Source organism: Physeter macrocephalus, chromosome 10 (assembly GCF_002837175.3).
Source record: "Physeter macrocephalus isolate SW-GA chromosome 10, ASM283717v5, whole genome shotgun sequence".
Classification (NCBI taxonomy): Eukaryota; Metazoa; Chordata; class Mammalia; order Artiodactyla; family Physeteridae; genus Physeter; species Physeter macrocephalus.
Window position 1 is genome coordinate 8,933,011 of NC_041223.1, and position 18,367 is coordinate 8,951,377.

At 47.3% G+C, this 18,367-nt stretch overlaps 1 protein-coding gene across 2 annotated transcripts in view; it reads right to left on the reverse strand.

Moving 5' to 3' along the window:
* TULP4 (TUB like protein 4) overlaps positions 1 to 18,367 on the reverse strand; it is a 245,770-nt gene that overhangs the window by 28,726 nt on the left and 198,677 nt on the right. For both annotated transcript variants that reach the window (XM_024122434.3, XM_055087417.1), the window contains exons 5-8: positions 16,472 to 16,652; positions 13,981 to 14,115; positions 10,358 to 10,524; positions 753 to 977 (exon numbers count right to left, since the gene is read on the reverse strand). In XM_024122434.3, the coding sequence (XP_023978202.1) occupies positions 753 to 977; positions 10,358 to 10,524; positions 13,981 to 14,115; positions 16,472 to 16,652 (708 nt within the window). The remainder of the gene's footprint in view (positions 1 to 752; positions 978 to 10,357; positions 10,525 to 13,980; positions 14,116 to 16,471; positions 16,653 to 18,367) is intronic.

Below are 18,367 nucleotides of genomic sequence, written 5' to 3' on the forward strand. Positions count from 1 at the left end.
CGTGTCCCCTGCATCGGCAGGCGGACTCTCAACCACCGCGCCACCAGGGAAGCCCAACTCTGACGTTTTAGAAAAAAAAAAGTAACCAACGAGCCAATCTGATACTTAGAAGCAAAGATAAAAAACAAAAAAAGAGAATACAGAAAAGAACCTAAGGGGCAGAGGGCCAGAGGCTAAGGGGGAAACCCACCCTTGAACAGCAACTGGCAGCTATGTTCCACACACTCCCACTGAGAACAGACTAGTTCTGGGTTACAACCCGTATAAAGGACAGCTGACAGTGAGTGCTGGCAGGGGTCGGCTTCCTCAGCACAGTGGTGAGGAAAGCAGGCCCTAGAACTGACCTGGGCTCAATCCAGACCATTCTCGTAACTATCGATGGAGCGAGTAACCTGACTTCTAGGAACACGTTTCCCGCTGTCTCACATGGGAACAATGGCAGCATCTGCCCGCAAGTCAGGACTGAACGGACGGACGGACCGTCGGGAGGCCACAGCAGTCAGGCTCGGAATACTGCCTTTACCACAAGAAAGCTCACATCCATCACACAAGGCGAGTCCCCCAGGGACACTAACGCTAGGGACAGACAGCACACAGGGAGGACCACGGCAGAACTCTGGGGAGCCACACGACTTCTGTGGTCCTGCTCTGGGCCTCCCGCCCATCTCCCTGACTCCGCCCTCCTCCCGGCGGTCCTTCCGGGGCAGGCAGGCAGCCAGCAGGGTGAAGGAGCAGGACGGGGAAGGCTTTACCTTGATGGTGGGGATGAAGGCAGTGGAGAGGTAGGAGCAAAGGCGGGGGGGCAGGGTCAGCTTGCTGACGTCCTTGTCCTCTCGCAGGGCGCTGGCAATGGCCTGCTGGCACAGCAGCTGCAGGCTGGACACCCGGTGCTCCACACGTACCACGTACAGGGCCGGTCCTGACGCCATCAGCAGACGAGAGTCCCGGTGTCCCCAGCAGATGGAGATGATGGGGCGCTGCCGGGAAGGGAAGGGAGACTATGTGTAAGCTTTTGCTCTTGTGAAAAGCAAAGAAAGATCATGCTCTCTGTGTCAAGCAAAATAAAATGATCTAACAGATTTTTAGAATGTTGGTTTTAAAAAGCACAATCAAGGGTATTAAATCCTACATTATAAAAAGTCGGTATTTTCAGGCTTCCCTGGTAGAGCAGTGGTTAAGGATCCACCTGCCGGGGCTTCCCTGGTGGCGCAGTGGTTGAGAGTCCGCCTGCCGATGCAGGGGACACGGGTTCGTGCCCCGGTCTGGGAAGATCCCACATGCCGCGGAGCGGCTGAGCCCGTGAGCCACGGCCGCTGAGGCTGTGCACTGCAACAGGAGAGGCCACAACAGTGAGAGGCCCACGTACCGCTAAAAAAAAAAAAAAAAAGAAAGAAAGAAAATAATCCACCACTTGGCAATGCAGGGCACACGGTTCGAGCCCTGATCCGGGAAGATCCCACATGCTGTGGCGCAACTAAGCCCGTGCGCCACAACTACGGAGCCTGCGCTCTAGAACCCGCACGCCACAACTACTGAGCCCGCGCGCCCAGAGCCCGTGCTCCGCAACACGGGAAGCCACCACAGTGAGAAGCCCACGCACCGCAAAGAAGAGCAGCCTCCGCTCGCCGCAACTAGAGAAGGCCCACGCGCAGCAACGAAGATCCAACGCAGCCAAAAATAAAATTAATTAATTAAGGAAAAAAAAAGTCAGTATTTTCATTGAAAAGTAGTTAGATCCCCAGGCCAGAGCACAAAACACCGGAAGAGTGTTACCAAGTTCTTTTACATGTATTATCTCATTTAATTTGGTGACATAAAACCTAACTTAGCTCCATATAATGACATCTCTGCCAGGAGATGCAATCAGCCTGGGGTACAGTAACCCGTATTCCTTACTGAGGTTCTGGCTACCTGGATCCTCAAGTAACAGGGGTAGTTTCCAAGGCTTGGAGAGGTAGGGAGGAGGTAGACCAGATGGCCCTTTCCTTTTGTCCCTATAAGGAACATCTCGGAGTCAGATCAACATTGGATTTGAGTCACAAGCTCATGACCCAGGGAATAATACAAGTCTCGTACTTTCTCATGAGTAAAAGAGGATTAAAGGAGATGAAAGAAATCAGAGTGCTTCTGGGACTCATCACAGGTGATAACCCACAGATATTCAATCACTGTTATTCTCAGCCATCCTTGAGCCAATGGGGCAGGAAAGGGGAGAGAGAGGAACACAGTTCCTGTGGCAGCTGCTCTAGGGGTTTGTGGCCATTATTTGCTTTGAAGAGGCAGGCTGGAATCCAAATATGCAAGTTAGAAACTGGTTGCACTGGAAAAAAAAATCCAAAGCTCAGGGGTGCCATCTAGGAAAGATCAGCCAAGGAAGAAAGAAAGAGGTGGAGGGTTGTGATGGAGAAGCAGCGAGAGAATTTGTTCATTCTGATCCAGACAGATGGAGTTCTAATTTAATGAAGTCTTGAGGGGTTTCAAAGATCAGAAGTGGGGATACCAGATCTTTTATACGAAACAGGAAGAGAACTTTCACAACACGTTAGTGACAAGCATCAAGATAAAAGAAACATGAAGACACTTGCTTAAAACAGCCTCCAGGATCAGCTAATTCTAGCTTCGAATTCAAAACAAAAATGCAAGGCTGAAGATAACTCATCTTTCATTTCCATCATGGCGAGGCCGGGCAGCTGATGGGTAGGACCACAGCCGCAGCCCCCTGGAGGAGGATCGTAGGGCCTGGAGCTCAGTCTGGGGGCTTCAGAGTACTTCCAAGAAGGGCCTCCTTATAAACGGATCCCTCACAGAGGGTAGACCCCCACAGAGGGAACTGTTAGGTTAGAGCAAGACATAATCACTGCCGAAGACACGGCAGACGACACATAAAAAATATACGAAGAGAGTTTCTTCAGTATGACCAACCCCCATAAGTGCAGTTTAGGACAAAGCTCTATTAGTAGCATAATCATGCTTGATCTTAAAGCTGTAAACCACCCTGCCAACCCCCAAGTCTCCAAAGATAATATTTACAACCTACAGCTCAAATAATGAAGAACCGTTTCCAGTTAGTACAATGTGACTTGGTTGGAACTGGCGGCCAAAATACCAGACACTTCTTTCTTCCAATTTTCCATGAGTTTTGAATCCATCTACCTGATGCCCCAGTGGTCACAATGCAAGAACACATATATTCATCCTCTCTTCCCCTCCCTCCTCCTGGTTTGCTTTTCATAGTAATTACCTCTGTGTTAACAGCTGATTACATGTGTTGGGAGGGTCTTCTATAAGATTATCATTATGATAAGTATGTTATCTCACAGCTTTGTAAAAGGAATTTAAACCACTTTATAGACTTTCAAGTCTATAAACAGATAAAAATCCTATCTGTCATAATTACAGGTATAATCAATACCCATCTTAACAAAAATTAACAATCAGGTCTTAAAAACTTACTACATTCCAGTAGCACATTAAGGTATCCTAATAAGCACCCACATTATCTCATTTAATCCTCTCAACTCTGCCACACAGGCCTCGTTATTCCCAGTTAACATATGTGGAAACTGAGACTAAGAGAGCTAGGTAACTCACAGCTGATCAACAGGAGAGCACATTCTCGCCCATGCCCCAACCCCACTGGTGATGCTCATCCTACTACAACGCGCTGCCTCTCTGTCAATCACAAATACAGTCATGAACCCAAATTCTCCCCACAGTTCTCCCCTTAATCCGCTTGGTCAAGGCTATTTTACTCAGAAACAGGCCCAACAACGGATGTGTAGAAAAGGCAAACGGGCAAGAGGAGAAACGAGCTGCATAAACGGCAAGTGGACAACGACGGGAACAACTCCTTGTGGCAGAAAAGAGCCCCCAGGGCCCGCGGGCCCGCACTCGGAGGTAACCCAGCTGCGCAGTGCTGCCGTGAGCGAGCGGGAAGCAGCAGAAGGTGGAGGAGGGGCTGTGCCCTCCACACCCGGCGTCGCGAAACGAGGAACACCGAGAATTCTCAGCAAGGAGGAGTGAAAGGACTGAAAGCTAGAACCGGGGAAAAAGACCTGGAAAAATTTGGCCTGGAGAAGTGATGCCTGCAGGGTCTCCAAGGACCTGTTATCTGGAGCAAGGTGGCCAGGAAACCCCCTTTTCTAAGAGCAGGACAAGACCACTACCGCTAGGAATTTAGAGTACAGTACAGTATGGTACAGCATTCACTTACTTGCCCAAGTTAATGATGATTTATTTATTTCAGCAAAGGGGGAAATCACACTCATTTAATTTATCTTTACAGCATATGCCCCACGTAAGATAATAAAGTAGCAAAATAAATACTGGTGCCTTTGCCATAATAAATCTTAAAGCTGTATTAGAAAAGTAAGGAAAAATTTACAACTAGTGAAAGCTGATATTCTCGTCTGAAGATTCTGAGGAATCACTGACATGGGGAAATTGACTGTCATAGTCACCACTGAGTCTGAGGCCAGTAAGTAGGGCCATGACCTCTCAGGATCCCTGTAAGTCCTGTAAGCCCGTAGGAAGTCCTACTACCTGGAATCCAATGCACAGCATGGTGATTACGGTTAACAATACTGTACAAATACTTAGAAGTTACTAAGAGAGAAGATCTTATATGTTCTCAAAACAGAAAAGAAATGGTAATTATGTGACATGAGGGAGCTGAGAGCTAACTTCATGGCAGTAATCATACTGCCATATATACATATAGCAAATCCAGACGTTGTAGACCTCAAACTTACAAAGTGTCCATATCAAATATATCTTAATAAAACTTGAAATAAATAAATAAGAAAATTAACACACACAACAAAATCCTTTTATACCTTGTTTATACTTTTATAGTTTTTTACACGTCATCTTCCTTTTTACAAGTCTCATCTTCCTGTGCTGTTTACTGGTGCTCCAGCCTGCCAAGCCCTCAGTACAAGCGTGCCCTTTTCTCAGAAAGGACAGGAACCTAGGCGGTGGTAAACGCACGTGCCCGCAGACGCAGGGTAGGGGCGTCCTGACCCAGCGGCCCCGGCCCCTGGGACCCGCCGCCGCAGGCAGAACAGGAATCCCCTGCCCACTGCCCCCGGCAGAGCGTGTCCAAACCGCATCTTCCCCAGACACGTCCCACCCACCAGGATTAGCTGCAGCGGAGGAGAACCGTGTCCAACATTCTCTTCCAGCGAACCTGGGAACACGCGAGGGTGCACACAGACGCGACTCCCGCAGATGAATGTTTTTGTTTTTGAACAGCTGCCGTCTGCTAGGGAGAAACTCAGCTGTAAATGTGTGGACTTCATCGCTTTCTCAAATTGCACAACATGACTATTTTTAGAACCAATGGCTAGAACTTAATTTGTGTAGGAATTCGGCACGTAAATCTAAGGCAAAAGGGCAAGACAACGAGCTGCATCTCGGGGAGTATCGGTGTGGCGGGAACCTGGTGCTTCGGTGAGTTTGCTGGCCCGATGCCAGGTGTCCCTGGGCCGGAGAGGTACGAGAGGAGAGGCCAATGGACAGTCAGGCTGTCCCTCTCTCTGTGTCAGACGCCAGCTACTTACGAGGAAAGCAGGTTCGTCTGCTCACCCTACTTCTGCTGCCACAGCATCATGGAAGGTCAACGGCCTGTTTCAACCCCTTACGGCACGCGAAGAGACGCTAAATACCTCCCGACCTCATCTCCTGCTGCTACACGCACGATCCATGCCACGCATCCGTCCAATCACGTACTCGCCTCCTGAGCTGTCAATCGGTCAGTCAGTAAATCCCTGTCAGATGTGTGTAGTGGGCCAGACACATGCTGGGCGTTTGGGGATTGACACGGAATAAAAGCAGCTCCCTGCCTTCACGGAGCTGATGCTCTGAGGAGGGGTGTGGCGGCGGGGAGAGAAGTGCCTCAGGCTCTGTGACAGGGATGGACTACCTGATGGTGTCAGCTAGTGAAGAATGCTACGAGGTAACAACAGTAGGATAAGGGGCTAGGGGAGCAGAGAAAGCTTCCGTGCAGGAAGTTTCAGCAGAGGGCTGAGATGAGTGAGTTGGTGACGCTTGTGGCCGGACTTGAAAGCTTCCTCACCACACCATCGTTTCTGTGTGCAGCAGTGTGCTGCGTGGAATCCTCGAAAAATTTAAAAGGGAATAAAAAGCGGGGTGTCCTTTCCATGTTAAATATAAGCTATTCAAGCAGGATTAGAGTCAAGAGACAACAACAGGGTCAAACCAGCTACACTGGCCCAAGAGAGAGAAAAAGAGGCCATCCAGGTACACAGCTGCTGGCTGATGGAGCCCCAGGATGAGGAGTCAGACCCCGGGAATGTCAGAGGGGTCTCCTGTCTCCCAATCGCTTTCCCTCCTTTCTGAGCTCCCCTAGGAAGAAGGTGGGGATCTCTGTCTTAGAGGAAATGCACTTCAAATGTTTCACAGCCCCTGGTGGAAGGGGGTGTTTAATGTTTGCACAGGCGAGTACACAGGAGGAAAGCCTTCCAGAAGAGTTCACTTTTAAATAGACCAAGGTGGTGACTGTTCACCGTAAAACTGTGATGGCTGGAGCCATGGTCAATTTTGAATATTAAGTGACGATGATCTGGCCACCAACTAAGCTGCAGTAATAAAAGCTAGCTCAGGATTCAGTCGCCCAAATCTCCGTTTTGAAAGAACATGCCGTTCTTGTATTTTATAAGCAGACAGCCCAGGAGGGACTTTCTCAGCTACTTACAGCAAACAATGGGAAAAGCACACCTGTGGCAGCTTTGAGAGAACAGGTTACAATTAATTCTCAACAAAAAAAGGGCAAATACAGTTTTGCTAAAGAATTCTCCTTCAAGAGCACGGAAGTCTATGACCGTAAATGTGCTCTCTCACTTGATTTTTCGGTTCCCACACCTACCATCTTCCTCTTTTAATTTTTTACCCAAATAACTTACATCAACACCTGAACCTTACAGAATATAAGGCAACTCCACCAACTTGCCTTTAATGCAAAAAAAGTTCATAAAGCTAAAACACACACACAAACCAACCAACCCACCCAAAAAACCCAACCATCCAACCAAATAGAAAACACACAGACCTGAATTACTGAAGCCTGTGAACTTCAGTCAGTGGTGCTAACCCTCAAAATCTGTGGTCAGAGGATCAGATATACAATTACATGCAGACGGTTACAGAGAGCACCTAGTGTGATCGACTCTAGACTTTTAAATTACGACAGGAAGGAAAAGAAAATAAATTACAGGAGCTTCGGGAGCTTTTTTTTTTCCTTCTAGGAGCTTCAGCCACAGGCATTGCTGTCATGAGTAACTCAGGAGAATCAGTTTTAAAGTGAGGCTGCCGCAAGTTTGTGCTGGGCAACGGCTTTGTACGCAATAACCTACAATCTCATTAACTTGTAAACAAATTATCCAATCTAAACTGCATTTAGTTCTTTTTATAAACAGCCCAATAAATTGCCTAACTTCCTTCCTGCTATAAAAACGTTCCTGCCTTTGGACAACTTGAATAGCATAGTACAGACATGTGATTCTAGAATCATTACAGACGACAGTTAAGTTGGTGCTACATATAATCAGTATTGTATTTGGTTTTTAATAGCATCATTATTTAACTTTATATTATTGAGACAATTTTTCCAATGGTTGAAACAGACCCTCAAATGAAAAAAGAGTCAACAATTTGTTAAAATGCTGAGACGCTGTGTGAATATCTTTCTCCAAAGGAAGGTGAGCCAAGCCCCTCTCTTATCCCTGAGCCTCAAATGGTTTAAATTCAGGACCTATGTTAATTTCATTGGATAGTTGAGAACTTTTGCAATGGTTAAGGCCGTCGAGCTTCTACTACATTCTAAGCACAGTGAAGATCAGAAAAAATGAACAAATCGTGGTCTTTGACTTTAAGAAAATAGGCAAATAAATAGAAAAGTGTAATACATGCCAGAGGTATTAAGCAATGCACGGGCAGTAGGGTAACAATTACTGTGTAAACAAGGTAATCTCTCCTTCAATCCCAAATCCATATGGACTCCAATATCTACGTTTATTTTGCCACACACCTTGGCCTCATGCTAACGGCCTCAACTCTGCTCCACTTTAGCTCTTCCTGGGTTCGCCTCATCACCTAGAACTACTTCACTTCTAAAATAGGAATCTGCATTTCCTATCCAAGCACAGCTTCCCATCCTGTGTTTATCACTTCTTCCTGAACATGCCTTATTACGACTTTATATTACCTGCCAGTCTCAGGTCACAGAGCAGATGCTACCCACCAAGGTTCCCTGGCTGTCCATTTCTATACCATCCTTCGCAGTTCCCTGAATTCCTTCCAGTTCTACATGAATCTATCCAATTCCTCATTTCAGGCCGCCTGTACCACTTCTGCCTCTCGGGCTTGCAGAGGCGTCCTGGGCAACCTTGACTCTCACTTTAAAACCACGCTGTCCTGCTCTGGCCGGGGCTTGATTTCAGCTTGTTACCTTGAAGGGCTCCTGCATCACGTTCCATGCACTAGCACTCAGAGCTTTGAGCTCAGGCACAGCTGCGTAGGAGCCCCTCAAAATATGTTTGCTGGGTGCTTGAACAAATGAACAAACAAATACGCTTATCTGCCCACAGAAGCTATTACACTGTCAAAAGATACATTTAAATCCTATAACAACTCAGCAACAAAAAAAACTAGCAATCCAATTAGGAAATGGGCAAGGGTCTTGAATTGACATTTTTCCAAGGAATATATACAAATGGCCAACAAGTACAGGAAAAGATGCTCAACATAACTAATCTTCAGGGATATACAAATCAAAACCACAATGAGAAAACACCTCATGCCCATTTGGATGGCTATCATCAAAAACCCAGAAAATAACAAGTGCTGGCAAGGACGTGGAGAAGCTGGAATCTCTGTGCACTGCTGGGGCGGACGTAGGATGGTGCAGCCACCATGAAACAGTATGGCAGCTCTTCAAAAAGTCAGACACAGAATTACCATATAACCTAGCAATTCGACTTCTGGGCATTTATCCAAAAGAACTGAAAGCAGCAACTCAAAGAGATATTTGTATATCCCTGTTCGCAGCAGCATTATTCATAACAGCCAAAAGCTGGAAGGAAACCAAACATCCATTGATGGATGAATGGATAAACAAGATGTAGTGTACACATACAATGGCATATTATTCAGCCTTAAAAAGGAATGAAATTCTGAAACAGGCTACGATGTGGATGAACCTCGAGGACATTATGCTAAGTGAAGTAAGCCAGACACAAAAAGACAAACACTGTATGGTTCCACTTATATGAGGTACGTAGAACAGTTAAATTCATAGAAACAAGAAGGTATAGATAGTTTCGGTTTTGCAAGATGAAAAAATTCTGGAGATTGGTTACAAAATAATGTAATACACTAAAAAATGGTTAAGACAGTAAATTTTACGTTATGTGTATTTTACTACAATTAAAAAGAGATACTTTTTTTTTTTTTTTTTTTTGTGGTACACGGGCCTCTCACTGTTGCGGCCTCTCCCGTTGCGGAGCACAGGCTCCGGACGCGCAGGCTCAGCGGCCACGGCTCACGGGCCCAGCCGCTCCGCGGCATGCGGGATCCTCCCGGACCGGGGCACGAACCCGTGTCCCCTGCATCGGCAGGCGGACTCTCAACCACTGCGCCACCAGAGAAGCCCAGATACATTTAAATAATTAATGCCTGCACCTAATTACAAATTTCCCCGAATCTGGTATCCCTGTCTCTCTGATGAGCTGGGTAAGGTTAGGACATAAGTCCCTAGTTTATTATCACCCCCATCAACCGTCAACTCACTCTCAGACTACACTCCACTACACTCCACTGTAGTGGAATTCTGCCTCCACCATAACTGATCCAGACCAGAAATGAGGCGGTCTAAAGCTTTCTGGGAAATAAAAACAAATAGAAAGGGGCCCACATGTGCACACTTTCTTAAACACCTTTAAGCTTCTTTACTGACTGTTTAACAATAATTTAGTTTAACTGTAAAAGTACATTACTGGCATAACAAACAAAATCAGAGTAAATAAATGTAAATTCAGCATTTACTTCTCTGCAAGTTTCTGATTTTTACTTCAGAATGATGATAAACACCAGCTCACTCTGCTTACTCACTGTGCACTCGTTTGCGAATGGAAATGGGTGTATTTTGGTTAAGAGGCAAAAGCTTCTTTTTCCCTTACTTCTTCTGGTCTATACCCCATAATTTAATTCAGGTCAACAAAAGATTAAAATCTGTCAAAGATAATCACAGTGAGCAGAATCAGCTCACGAGCACTTAAAGGAGGCTGGGTGCAAACTAACACATCAGAGGCACAGCCGGGTGTCTGGCACACATCCTTACTTGCACAAGCGTGTCCAGTGTAAAGATGTGCTCCCCGCGAACATTGTAGAACTTGACCACGGCACTCTTCAGAAGAGGGCCATTGGGAAGGTCACCGAGCTGGGTCGGTCGCTCCATGCCAGCGACTGCCAGGAGGTCTCCCTGCGTGCACCACTGGGCCACCACCTCTGAAATCAGAAAGAGGAAAACGGTCAGCACGAGGGTGGGACCCTTGCTTTCCTGCAAAGATGCTCTGACTTGGTCAGAGTCTGAATTCATGACTGAATTATTTTTCCTTGAAAGATAACAGAGTGTGCACCCCAAAATATGCCACACTGGCATGAGAATTATGTAGAGCTGAAGGCAATGGAGAAGAAGCAGATAGAAGAAAAGCTCTCTCCCTTCCCCCTACTTGCCTAAAAGCAGGACATAAATCTGTGAAGGTATCTACTCATCCCCCACCAGGAAGGACAGAAATGAACCACTGGTGACAACTCTAGACCATTATCAACACCAGGGGAATCTGCATAACAAACTTTACTAACTGGCCCTTATCTTCCGTTAGCTCCCCCATATATTTACCTTCCCACAATCTGCTGTCCTAGAAACTTCAAGTCTTCTCCATGTCTCGTCACTTCTCCAAAAAATGTATTGTTCTTTTGTTAACATGCTATCTTAAACCCTTTGAGCTACTCATCTCTGTGCTTCCACAGGTAAACCCAGTGCATGTGTTGTTAAATTTCTGTGTGTTTTTCTCTGGTCAATCAGTTTTTTTGTCAGTCTAACTTACAGGGCCTGGTCTGAGAGCCTAAGATGGGTAGAGGGGAAATGGCCTTTCCCCCACCTCCCCGCTACATCCTCAAGAAAGAGGAAAGTCACAATAAAGGGTAAAAACCCCAAATGAGGTGAACCAATTTACAGTTCACTGTGTGATAAACAGAATTCCCCGAAGTTGGGATACTCAACAGATTTTTCTTCAAGGCAGAACTTCCTCAGCAAACATCAGCAAGGCAAAATCCCCCCAACCCCAAGAATCTGCAATGAAAATGGAGTTGACAAGGGTGGGAAAGAGGGCTGGCCGTGGAGACCATGAGGGGTCCAGCACTGTAAGTTCTTGTGCACGTGACACAGATTACAGTGTTGGTGACAAGCTGGGGAATACCAGGAGTCACCTTTCTTCACTGGAAAAGTTCTCTGATGATGTTTCTTCGAGACAGTAAAAAAGAAATACTAGAACCTTTTGGTCTACAGATCTTCCTTGGCTTACAACAGGGTTACGTCTGGATAAACCCATTGTAAGTTGAAAATGCATTTAATACACCTAACCTTCCGAACATCATAGCTTAGCCTCACCCACCTTAAACATGCTCAGAACACCTACATTAGCCTACAGTTGGGTAAAATCATCTAACACAAAGCCTATTTTATAATAAAGTGTTGAATATCTCACGTAATTAACTGAATACTGTACCAAAAGTGAAAAACAAAGTGTCCGGGTACAGAGTGGTTTTAAGTGTCTCGGTTTTTGACCCCCGTGATCGCGGGGCTGCCTGGGAGCTGCGCTCGCTGCCGCTGCCCAGCATCACGAGAGACGATGGGACTGCATATCACTAGCCTGGGAAAAGATCCAAATTCAGCATTCAAAATACGGTTTCTACCAAACGCATATCGCTTTTGCACCGTCATAAAGTTGGAAAAACCCCAGGTTGAACAACAGTAAGTCAGGGACCGTCTGCACCTTGCGAGTCAAACGACCGACCTGTCCGTGATGGGACAGGTTAGATGGAAGAAGCTGCAGTGAGCCATCTTTGACAGCACCTGGCGACCTCTTCCCAGTATTTACTAACATATCCCATAAAGTGGTGGACAACAATAAATAAATTTTCAAAAAACGATTGCTGTCCATACCACACGTAAGACTGAAATATTCTGAAACCAAGACAGAAGAGAGAAACTGCCTACATGCAGCACCTACTGGATGACACCAATTTACTGAAACGTCACCTAACTTTCTGAAATTGGGAAGACAGTGCAAAAGCATCTTGTGTCATGAGGGCATAAATGATTGAAAACATTTTGAGATTAGACTGAGATTTCTAGTTAGGTCATCACAAGAATGCTAAATTTGCCTGTATTTTTAGGATAAAGCTCAAGTCAAGAACTTTCACATTTGGGAGGGGTACTTTGGGTCACCTTCCCAAGTCACCTCACCTTCATGTTCCCAATCCTCTCATGCCCATTGTGGGAATGTGTTAGAAGGGTTGCTCCAATATAATTTAGTTTGATAGAGCACAAAAGAATACATCCAAGGAATAAAAAATAAAGTTTCCATAGGTAGTTTCCAAGATGGTGAAAAATTTGAAAAACTCACCCTACAAAGAATACAAAGGAACTGAGTGGTAATTATGATATTTTCAGTCCCCATCAGACACTTGGTAGAGAACGAAGTTCAGGACGGCAGAACTAGAGGCGGGTACTGATGAAATTAATAAACTTGGTCAAAAGGTTTAAAAACAGAATTTTAGAAGAACAAAAGTAGATCTTGGATCACTAAATATATGAGAGAATTTAGGATGGCTATCTTTTTGTTTTAGCTCCATGAAAGACAGAAAATTCAGAAAAGAATTTACAGAAGAGTCCAAGGAATTTAAGTTCATCATCATCGTGAAAAGAAACTTACTCAGCTCCTAAAGGGTCCATTTGTGATAATAAAGAAGGACTTCTACATGTCCCTCCGGAACTTATAGGCTAAATAATTCCTTACAATCATAGTTTTGAAACAGCAAGTGGGACACCTAAAAGAGGGAGTTTAACTTGTTTCCAAGAATATCCAAGAGTCCTGAAACAGAATCAAGTGCTTGTGGGGTGTGCAGGCAGGTGTGATGCATTCCCGCCAACCAACAGTTAAGTATGTGGACTTGATTCTCCATAGCCCTGGCATTCCTGAACAATTCAGACAAGAAGCAACATGGCCAGGACTCTCTGGTCTGATGGCCAGTTTCGAAGGACAGCAGCAAGCTGAACTGAAGGTTCCGGTTTGCCTCCCCACCGCCGGGCCCCGCAATGGCTCCCATTCAGATTACAGCAGGTCCCTTCATCTCGAGGACCAGAAACAGCCCTGGAATTTCTACACTGCACCATTCAACCCTGAAGAGAGAGCACTGTTTTTCCAAAGAACTCATCAGAGGCGCAACCTCAACGGTATCCCTGAGTTGCAAAATTCAGAACACTGCGAATGCTTACGGACGCCTATCTTCCCTTGAGACAGCATTTCATTAACGTCCCTCGGGAAGGCATCGGCCCGACTGCTGACCTTCACGCCGAGGCCTCGGCTGTCTTGTGTGTCACCTGCTGCCGCAGGCACGGCAGGTGCTGCCGCCCAAAACCCGCAGTGCTGGCTGGAGGCAAGCGGCCCACACCCGAGAGGATCACTCCTGCCGTGGGGGGAGAAGGGCAGGTGAAGACGAAGGGGACTGTCAGGAATCCCTCCTCAAGGTGAGACTAGGTAGGACTCGACTTGTCAGCTAAGCAGAGGAGTGAACAGACTCCATTAAGCCCGGAAGAGGCCACTGCAGAGGCCGGGGATCAACAGGCCTGGCTGTGACGCCCAGCTCGGAAGGCTGGCCACTCGGGCTGATCCGTACCTTTCAGGCCCGACTGGATGACAGCAGGAGACAAGTCGTCATAGTTGTTCATCAAGCTGATGTCTCCTGAGGTGAAGCTGATGGTGAGCAGCGGCTTGACGTCCTGCACGGGGGTGGGATACGCCGCCGGGCCATCTGCGGGGGCAGAAGTGCCGAGTGAAAACGAGGCAACAAGCACGTGACTGGAATCCAGGCCCGCGTGCTGCAATCCTGCGGAGGGCCTCGAAGCGGCCGAACAGTGCAGATCAGACTCTGGGCTGGGATATTACCAGGTGAGGCAACGCCGCACAGCACTCAGGAACTACACAAAGCATCAGGGGCGCTTCCCGGAGCACCCTGAAATGAGAGGCGCTGGGGGCCGCAGCCCCGGGCGCACCAGGCAGGGCTCCCCGGGCTCTGTATGCCGTGCTGAGAGCATATGTGTGCAGAGCTTATTAACCTCTGTGGTCACGTGTTTACATGTTTCTGATGATGGGCAAACGTAAATGATCTGAACGTCGCGTAACGTATAAGGAAGGTGGGAAGAGGGGTGGAAACGTGTTCTCAATCCTGGTCCAAAGCGCAGAGAAGCTGCCTTTCAACCCTGAGCACTGCAGGGAGTGAGCGGCCACCAGGAGCCTGCTGTTGCCAGCAGAGACCCCACACCTGGAGAGAAGGCCATGGTCGGTCGTGGCTCACACCCAGTGCACAGCCAGCAGAAAGAAGCCCTGCTTTGTGCGTGCGAGGAGACTGCGCACTAAGGAAGGAGCCGTGAGGGATGATGCTCTGTATCCTCCCACCGGGCGGGCCAGCCTGACGTCTGCTCGCTCACCATGCTCAGCCTCGCCTGTGGAGGGTCCCCAGTTATGACTCTCCTTTGCTTCACTTTTAAGGTGCTGCAGGTACCTACCTCTGTGCTCAGATTCCCTAGGCCACCGAGAAACACCCTGCTCTATCTGAAAGGCAAATCCCAGTCATCCTCCAAACTGGCCCTCTGCTTCTGAAGAGGGTAACAGGTTAGAGTAGGAGCCAGCAACTGCGTTCTGCTCTTAGACTTACTCTGGACTTGCTTTATCAACTTGGTCTCTGGATCTTGTTTCTTCCCCTAATAAATGTGGATAAGCAAATACGCATTCAATCTAGCAAAGTTCTGTTTTAAAAGGATGCTGAGTCCAGTGCTGAAAGACACTGGCTTCATCACCACGAGGTGGAGGAAGGATCAGCACTTCGCTCAAGGCTGGGGCCCCACTAGGTGATGGATTTCCAGGAGCGAAGAACGCTCTCCCTCCCGAGACCCACCAATCCGGAAACACTACCGCCAATCTACATTTTTTTCACAGGGTCTGAAACAATCTTTCATTACTGGTCTGAACACTGCCTTCTCCCTAACTGAATGAATGACTATGTATATGTGTACGTCTCTGGGAAGCATGACACTTTATCACATCTGGGACAAGAGGGAGAAGACTCCAATACCAGTGAGGGCAGATGCTGATAGGGGAGAAAGTTAAAAATACTCTCCCTGGACCAGCCCTTCACAGGCTGAACATGCCCACAGTCACAGGGAAGGGTAGAAATTGTCCAGCCTGTGCCTTTAGCCCATTAAGGGCACTTAGCCAGCAGTGTGAGCACAGCTGCCCGGAAGTCCCGCAGCAGGTGACCACGGGGAGAGTCTTTTCCTTCCACTATTCGTAACATATTCTCCTTTTAAAAAAAGAGGTTGGAGCAGGGGATGGGACACCGGGGACGAGCCAGAGCCCTGAGTGGGCCAGTGCTGAGGGCTGACATTGGTGATGGCCGGTGTCGACACCAAAGGCTTCTGCTCTGGGGGCTAAGACACACTGCAAGGGGTGAAGGAAGCTGGAACCTGAAATTATCCCCACCAAGGGTCTGAAACAATCTTTCATTACTGGTCCAAATGTTAAAAAACTCCGACGTCACCTACTCTAATCTAACGTCCCTGTGAGGCTTGGGGGCGGGGGGTGAGGGCGGCAGGTTCACCTAACTGAGAAAGCGCAGACCTTCTGCCTGAAATAAAAAAGACAGGGGCATGGATACCAGCCCCGTGTACTGGCCTTCACCACGGGCAGAGCTAAGCCTTTCCCCGCACAACTAAAGCGACGGGCTTTAATAACGTTAGGGATTTGAAACACCACAGATTAGGGTATAAGAATAGCACAGCATTTTTCATCTTCAGCCCTCTCTACTCTCACTAAGCAGCTAAGTCCCATGACACCCCAGGGACATGGAAACGGCCGTAAGTCTTGTTTTATATCTAGGAAAACCTAAGCCAACGGAGCTTCATCAACCTGACCAGTGATTCTGCAAAAAGGGATGGCAGAGAGAAAACGGTCCAACCAAGAACAGAGATTAGGCCAGTTCTGCCTTGCACTTCCATTGAGAACCCCGCCCAGCAGGTTAGGGAGCCGTGCACACGGCGGGCCCGTCCCTTCCCCCGCGGATGGGCTCCCTCTCCTGCCACACTCCCGTCCCCACGGAGCCCGCGAGCTACCTTGGGGCGGGGAGTAGTCATCCGAGTCGGTGTCACTCTCGCTGCTGTCCTCCACTAGGAAGGCGGGGTAGTTCCAAGACATGCTGAGGATGCCGTCTGACTCGTGCAGGAGGACGTGGGCCAGCATCCTGCCATGGCAGTCCATGACGATCACCTGCCCGTCAGCCGTGCCAAACAGCACCTGCAACCAAGGACCAGGACTCGTGATGGACGGGGAGAAAGGTCTGTGGTTTCTGGCAAACCTCACCACCTTGACTTGTCCACCAGGACTAAAGAAAGAGACCAGGTAAGCAACTGAGGAAATATACAAAGCAGGAAGTGGCGGAAACTTAGCTGGCTATTACCGGAAGAATTTTAGTCCTCTATTAGTGAAATGTGACTAATGCTATAATAAATATATTCATTATGTTATGTGGACGTTTTCAAACACCAGCAAAATCACTGTTTCACCTTTTGTGGGTTGTTTTCTTTGTTTTGTTTTTTTGGTTGAAGGAGGAGGGCTAAGAAGAGGATAATAATCTCTTATTTTTCTTAAAAAAAAAAGCAGCAGCAGAGGTTCATTGCTAAAAATCTCTTAAAGAAAAACTTTAAGTGTATGTAAGCATGTTTGCCTCATGTTCTGTTTCACTGAGACGAATAATGGTGTTGATGTATTTAAGTAATAATGTTATAATGAATTCACGGTATGAATACATTCATTAAGTGCTTACTTTGGGTTACGCACTATTCTAACCAGTTTACCTCATTAACTGTCAAAACAATCCTGGGAGCTAAGTCCCAGCACCGCTGGCGTGCCGCTGAGACAGGCCTGACGCCTTGTGTGCTGAGGGCCGCTCCTTCGGCCCCCCAGTCACCTGGCCCGCAGGCAGACACACGGCCAGGGCTAACGCACAAGCAGGCGGCGGAGACTGGACGGCGGTGGACACCCTCCATCCGAGCAGCAGAGGAGCTGCTCGTGGCTGCTCAAAGCCCCCCGCCCCCGACGCGTGTCATCCCACTGGACGACCCCGAGGGGACCCTTGGGGCCTGGGAAGCAGGACCTCCCTGAGGAGTACACCGTGTTATCTCCTGCTTTGTGTGCTAGGCTCCGCAGTTTCTGCATCTGCCAGCATTGAAATCTTTGTATCTTCTGTGTCTAATGACATCTGTCTATCCACCAACAACTCATTGTGAGAACCATACCAGGATCTATACAAAGGGAAAGTTATTTAAGACTTTTAGGTCCATACTTCTTTTTGGTTTTTAGATTCTGACACTGAGCTCCTTGAGGGCCAAGACCGTCCACAGCTGTATCCCTGACACCTAACAGAGCTTTGGGTACAGTGGGCACTCAATAAGTGTTTACTGTTACATGAATTAAAGTGAATTAAAGTCAGTGACGATCAAAAGGCAATTATCCTGATGATTACGAGAGATTAATTGCAAGGGAAGATGTATTTCATTTAAGCAGTCATACGCGCACAGAATTTACAGAGCTGTTTTAGATAAACCAATCGTCCATCAAATATTCCTTTAAACATGATCTACATTTTTAATGATTGTAAACTTAAAAAAAAAAAGAAGCTAAAACAGTTTTCCCCCAAGGCCAGTGATGAATCATCATCGAACGCTGCTTAAAGGAAAAACAGATAAGACGTGATAGGAACACAGTAAAAATCATTTTAGAAAAAGCTGAATTCTTGGCTGCCAACAGAGAAAATAAACAGTATCCACCAGCATGTCCACAAAGACCTCATGCGACATGGGCAGAGAGAGGCAGACACTGGAGCAGTGGGTCAGAGCCACTGAAGCCCTGGCAGAGGCAGACACTGAATATGCTTCCTGAGCAGTTTGCAGTGAAGATAAATATGGAACGTGACCCCCTGTAACTTCAACTGAAATGTACAATTTACATAT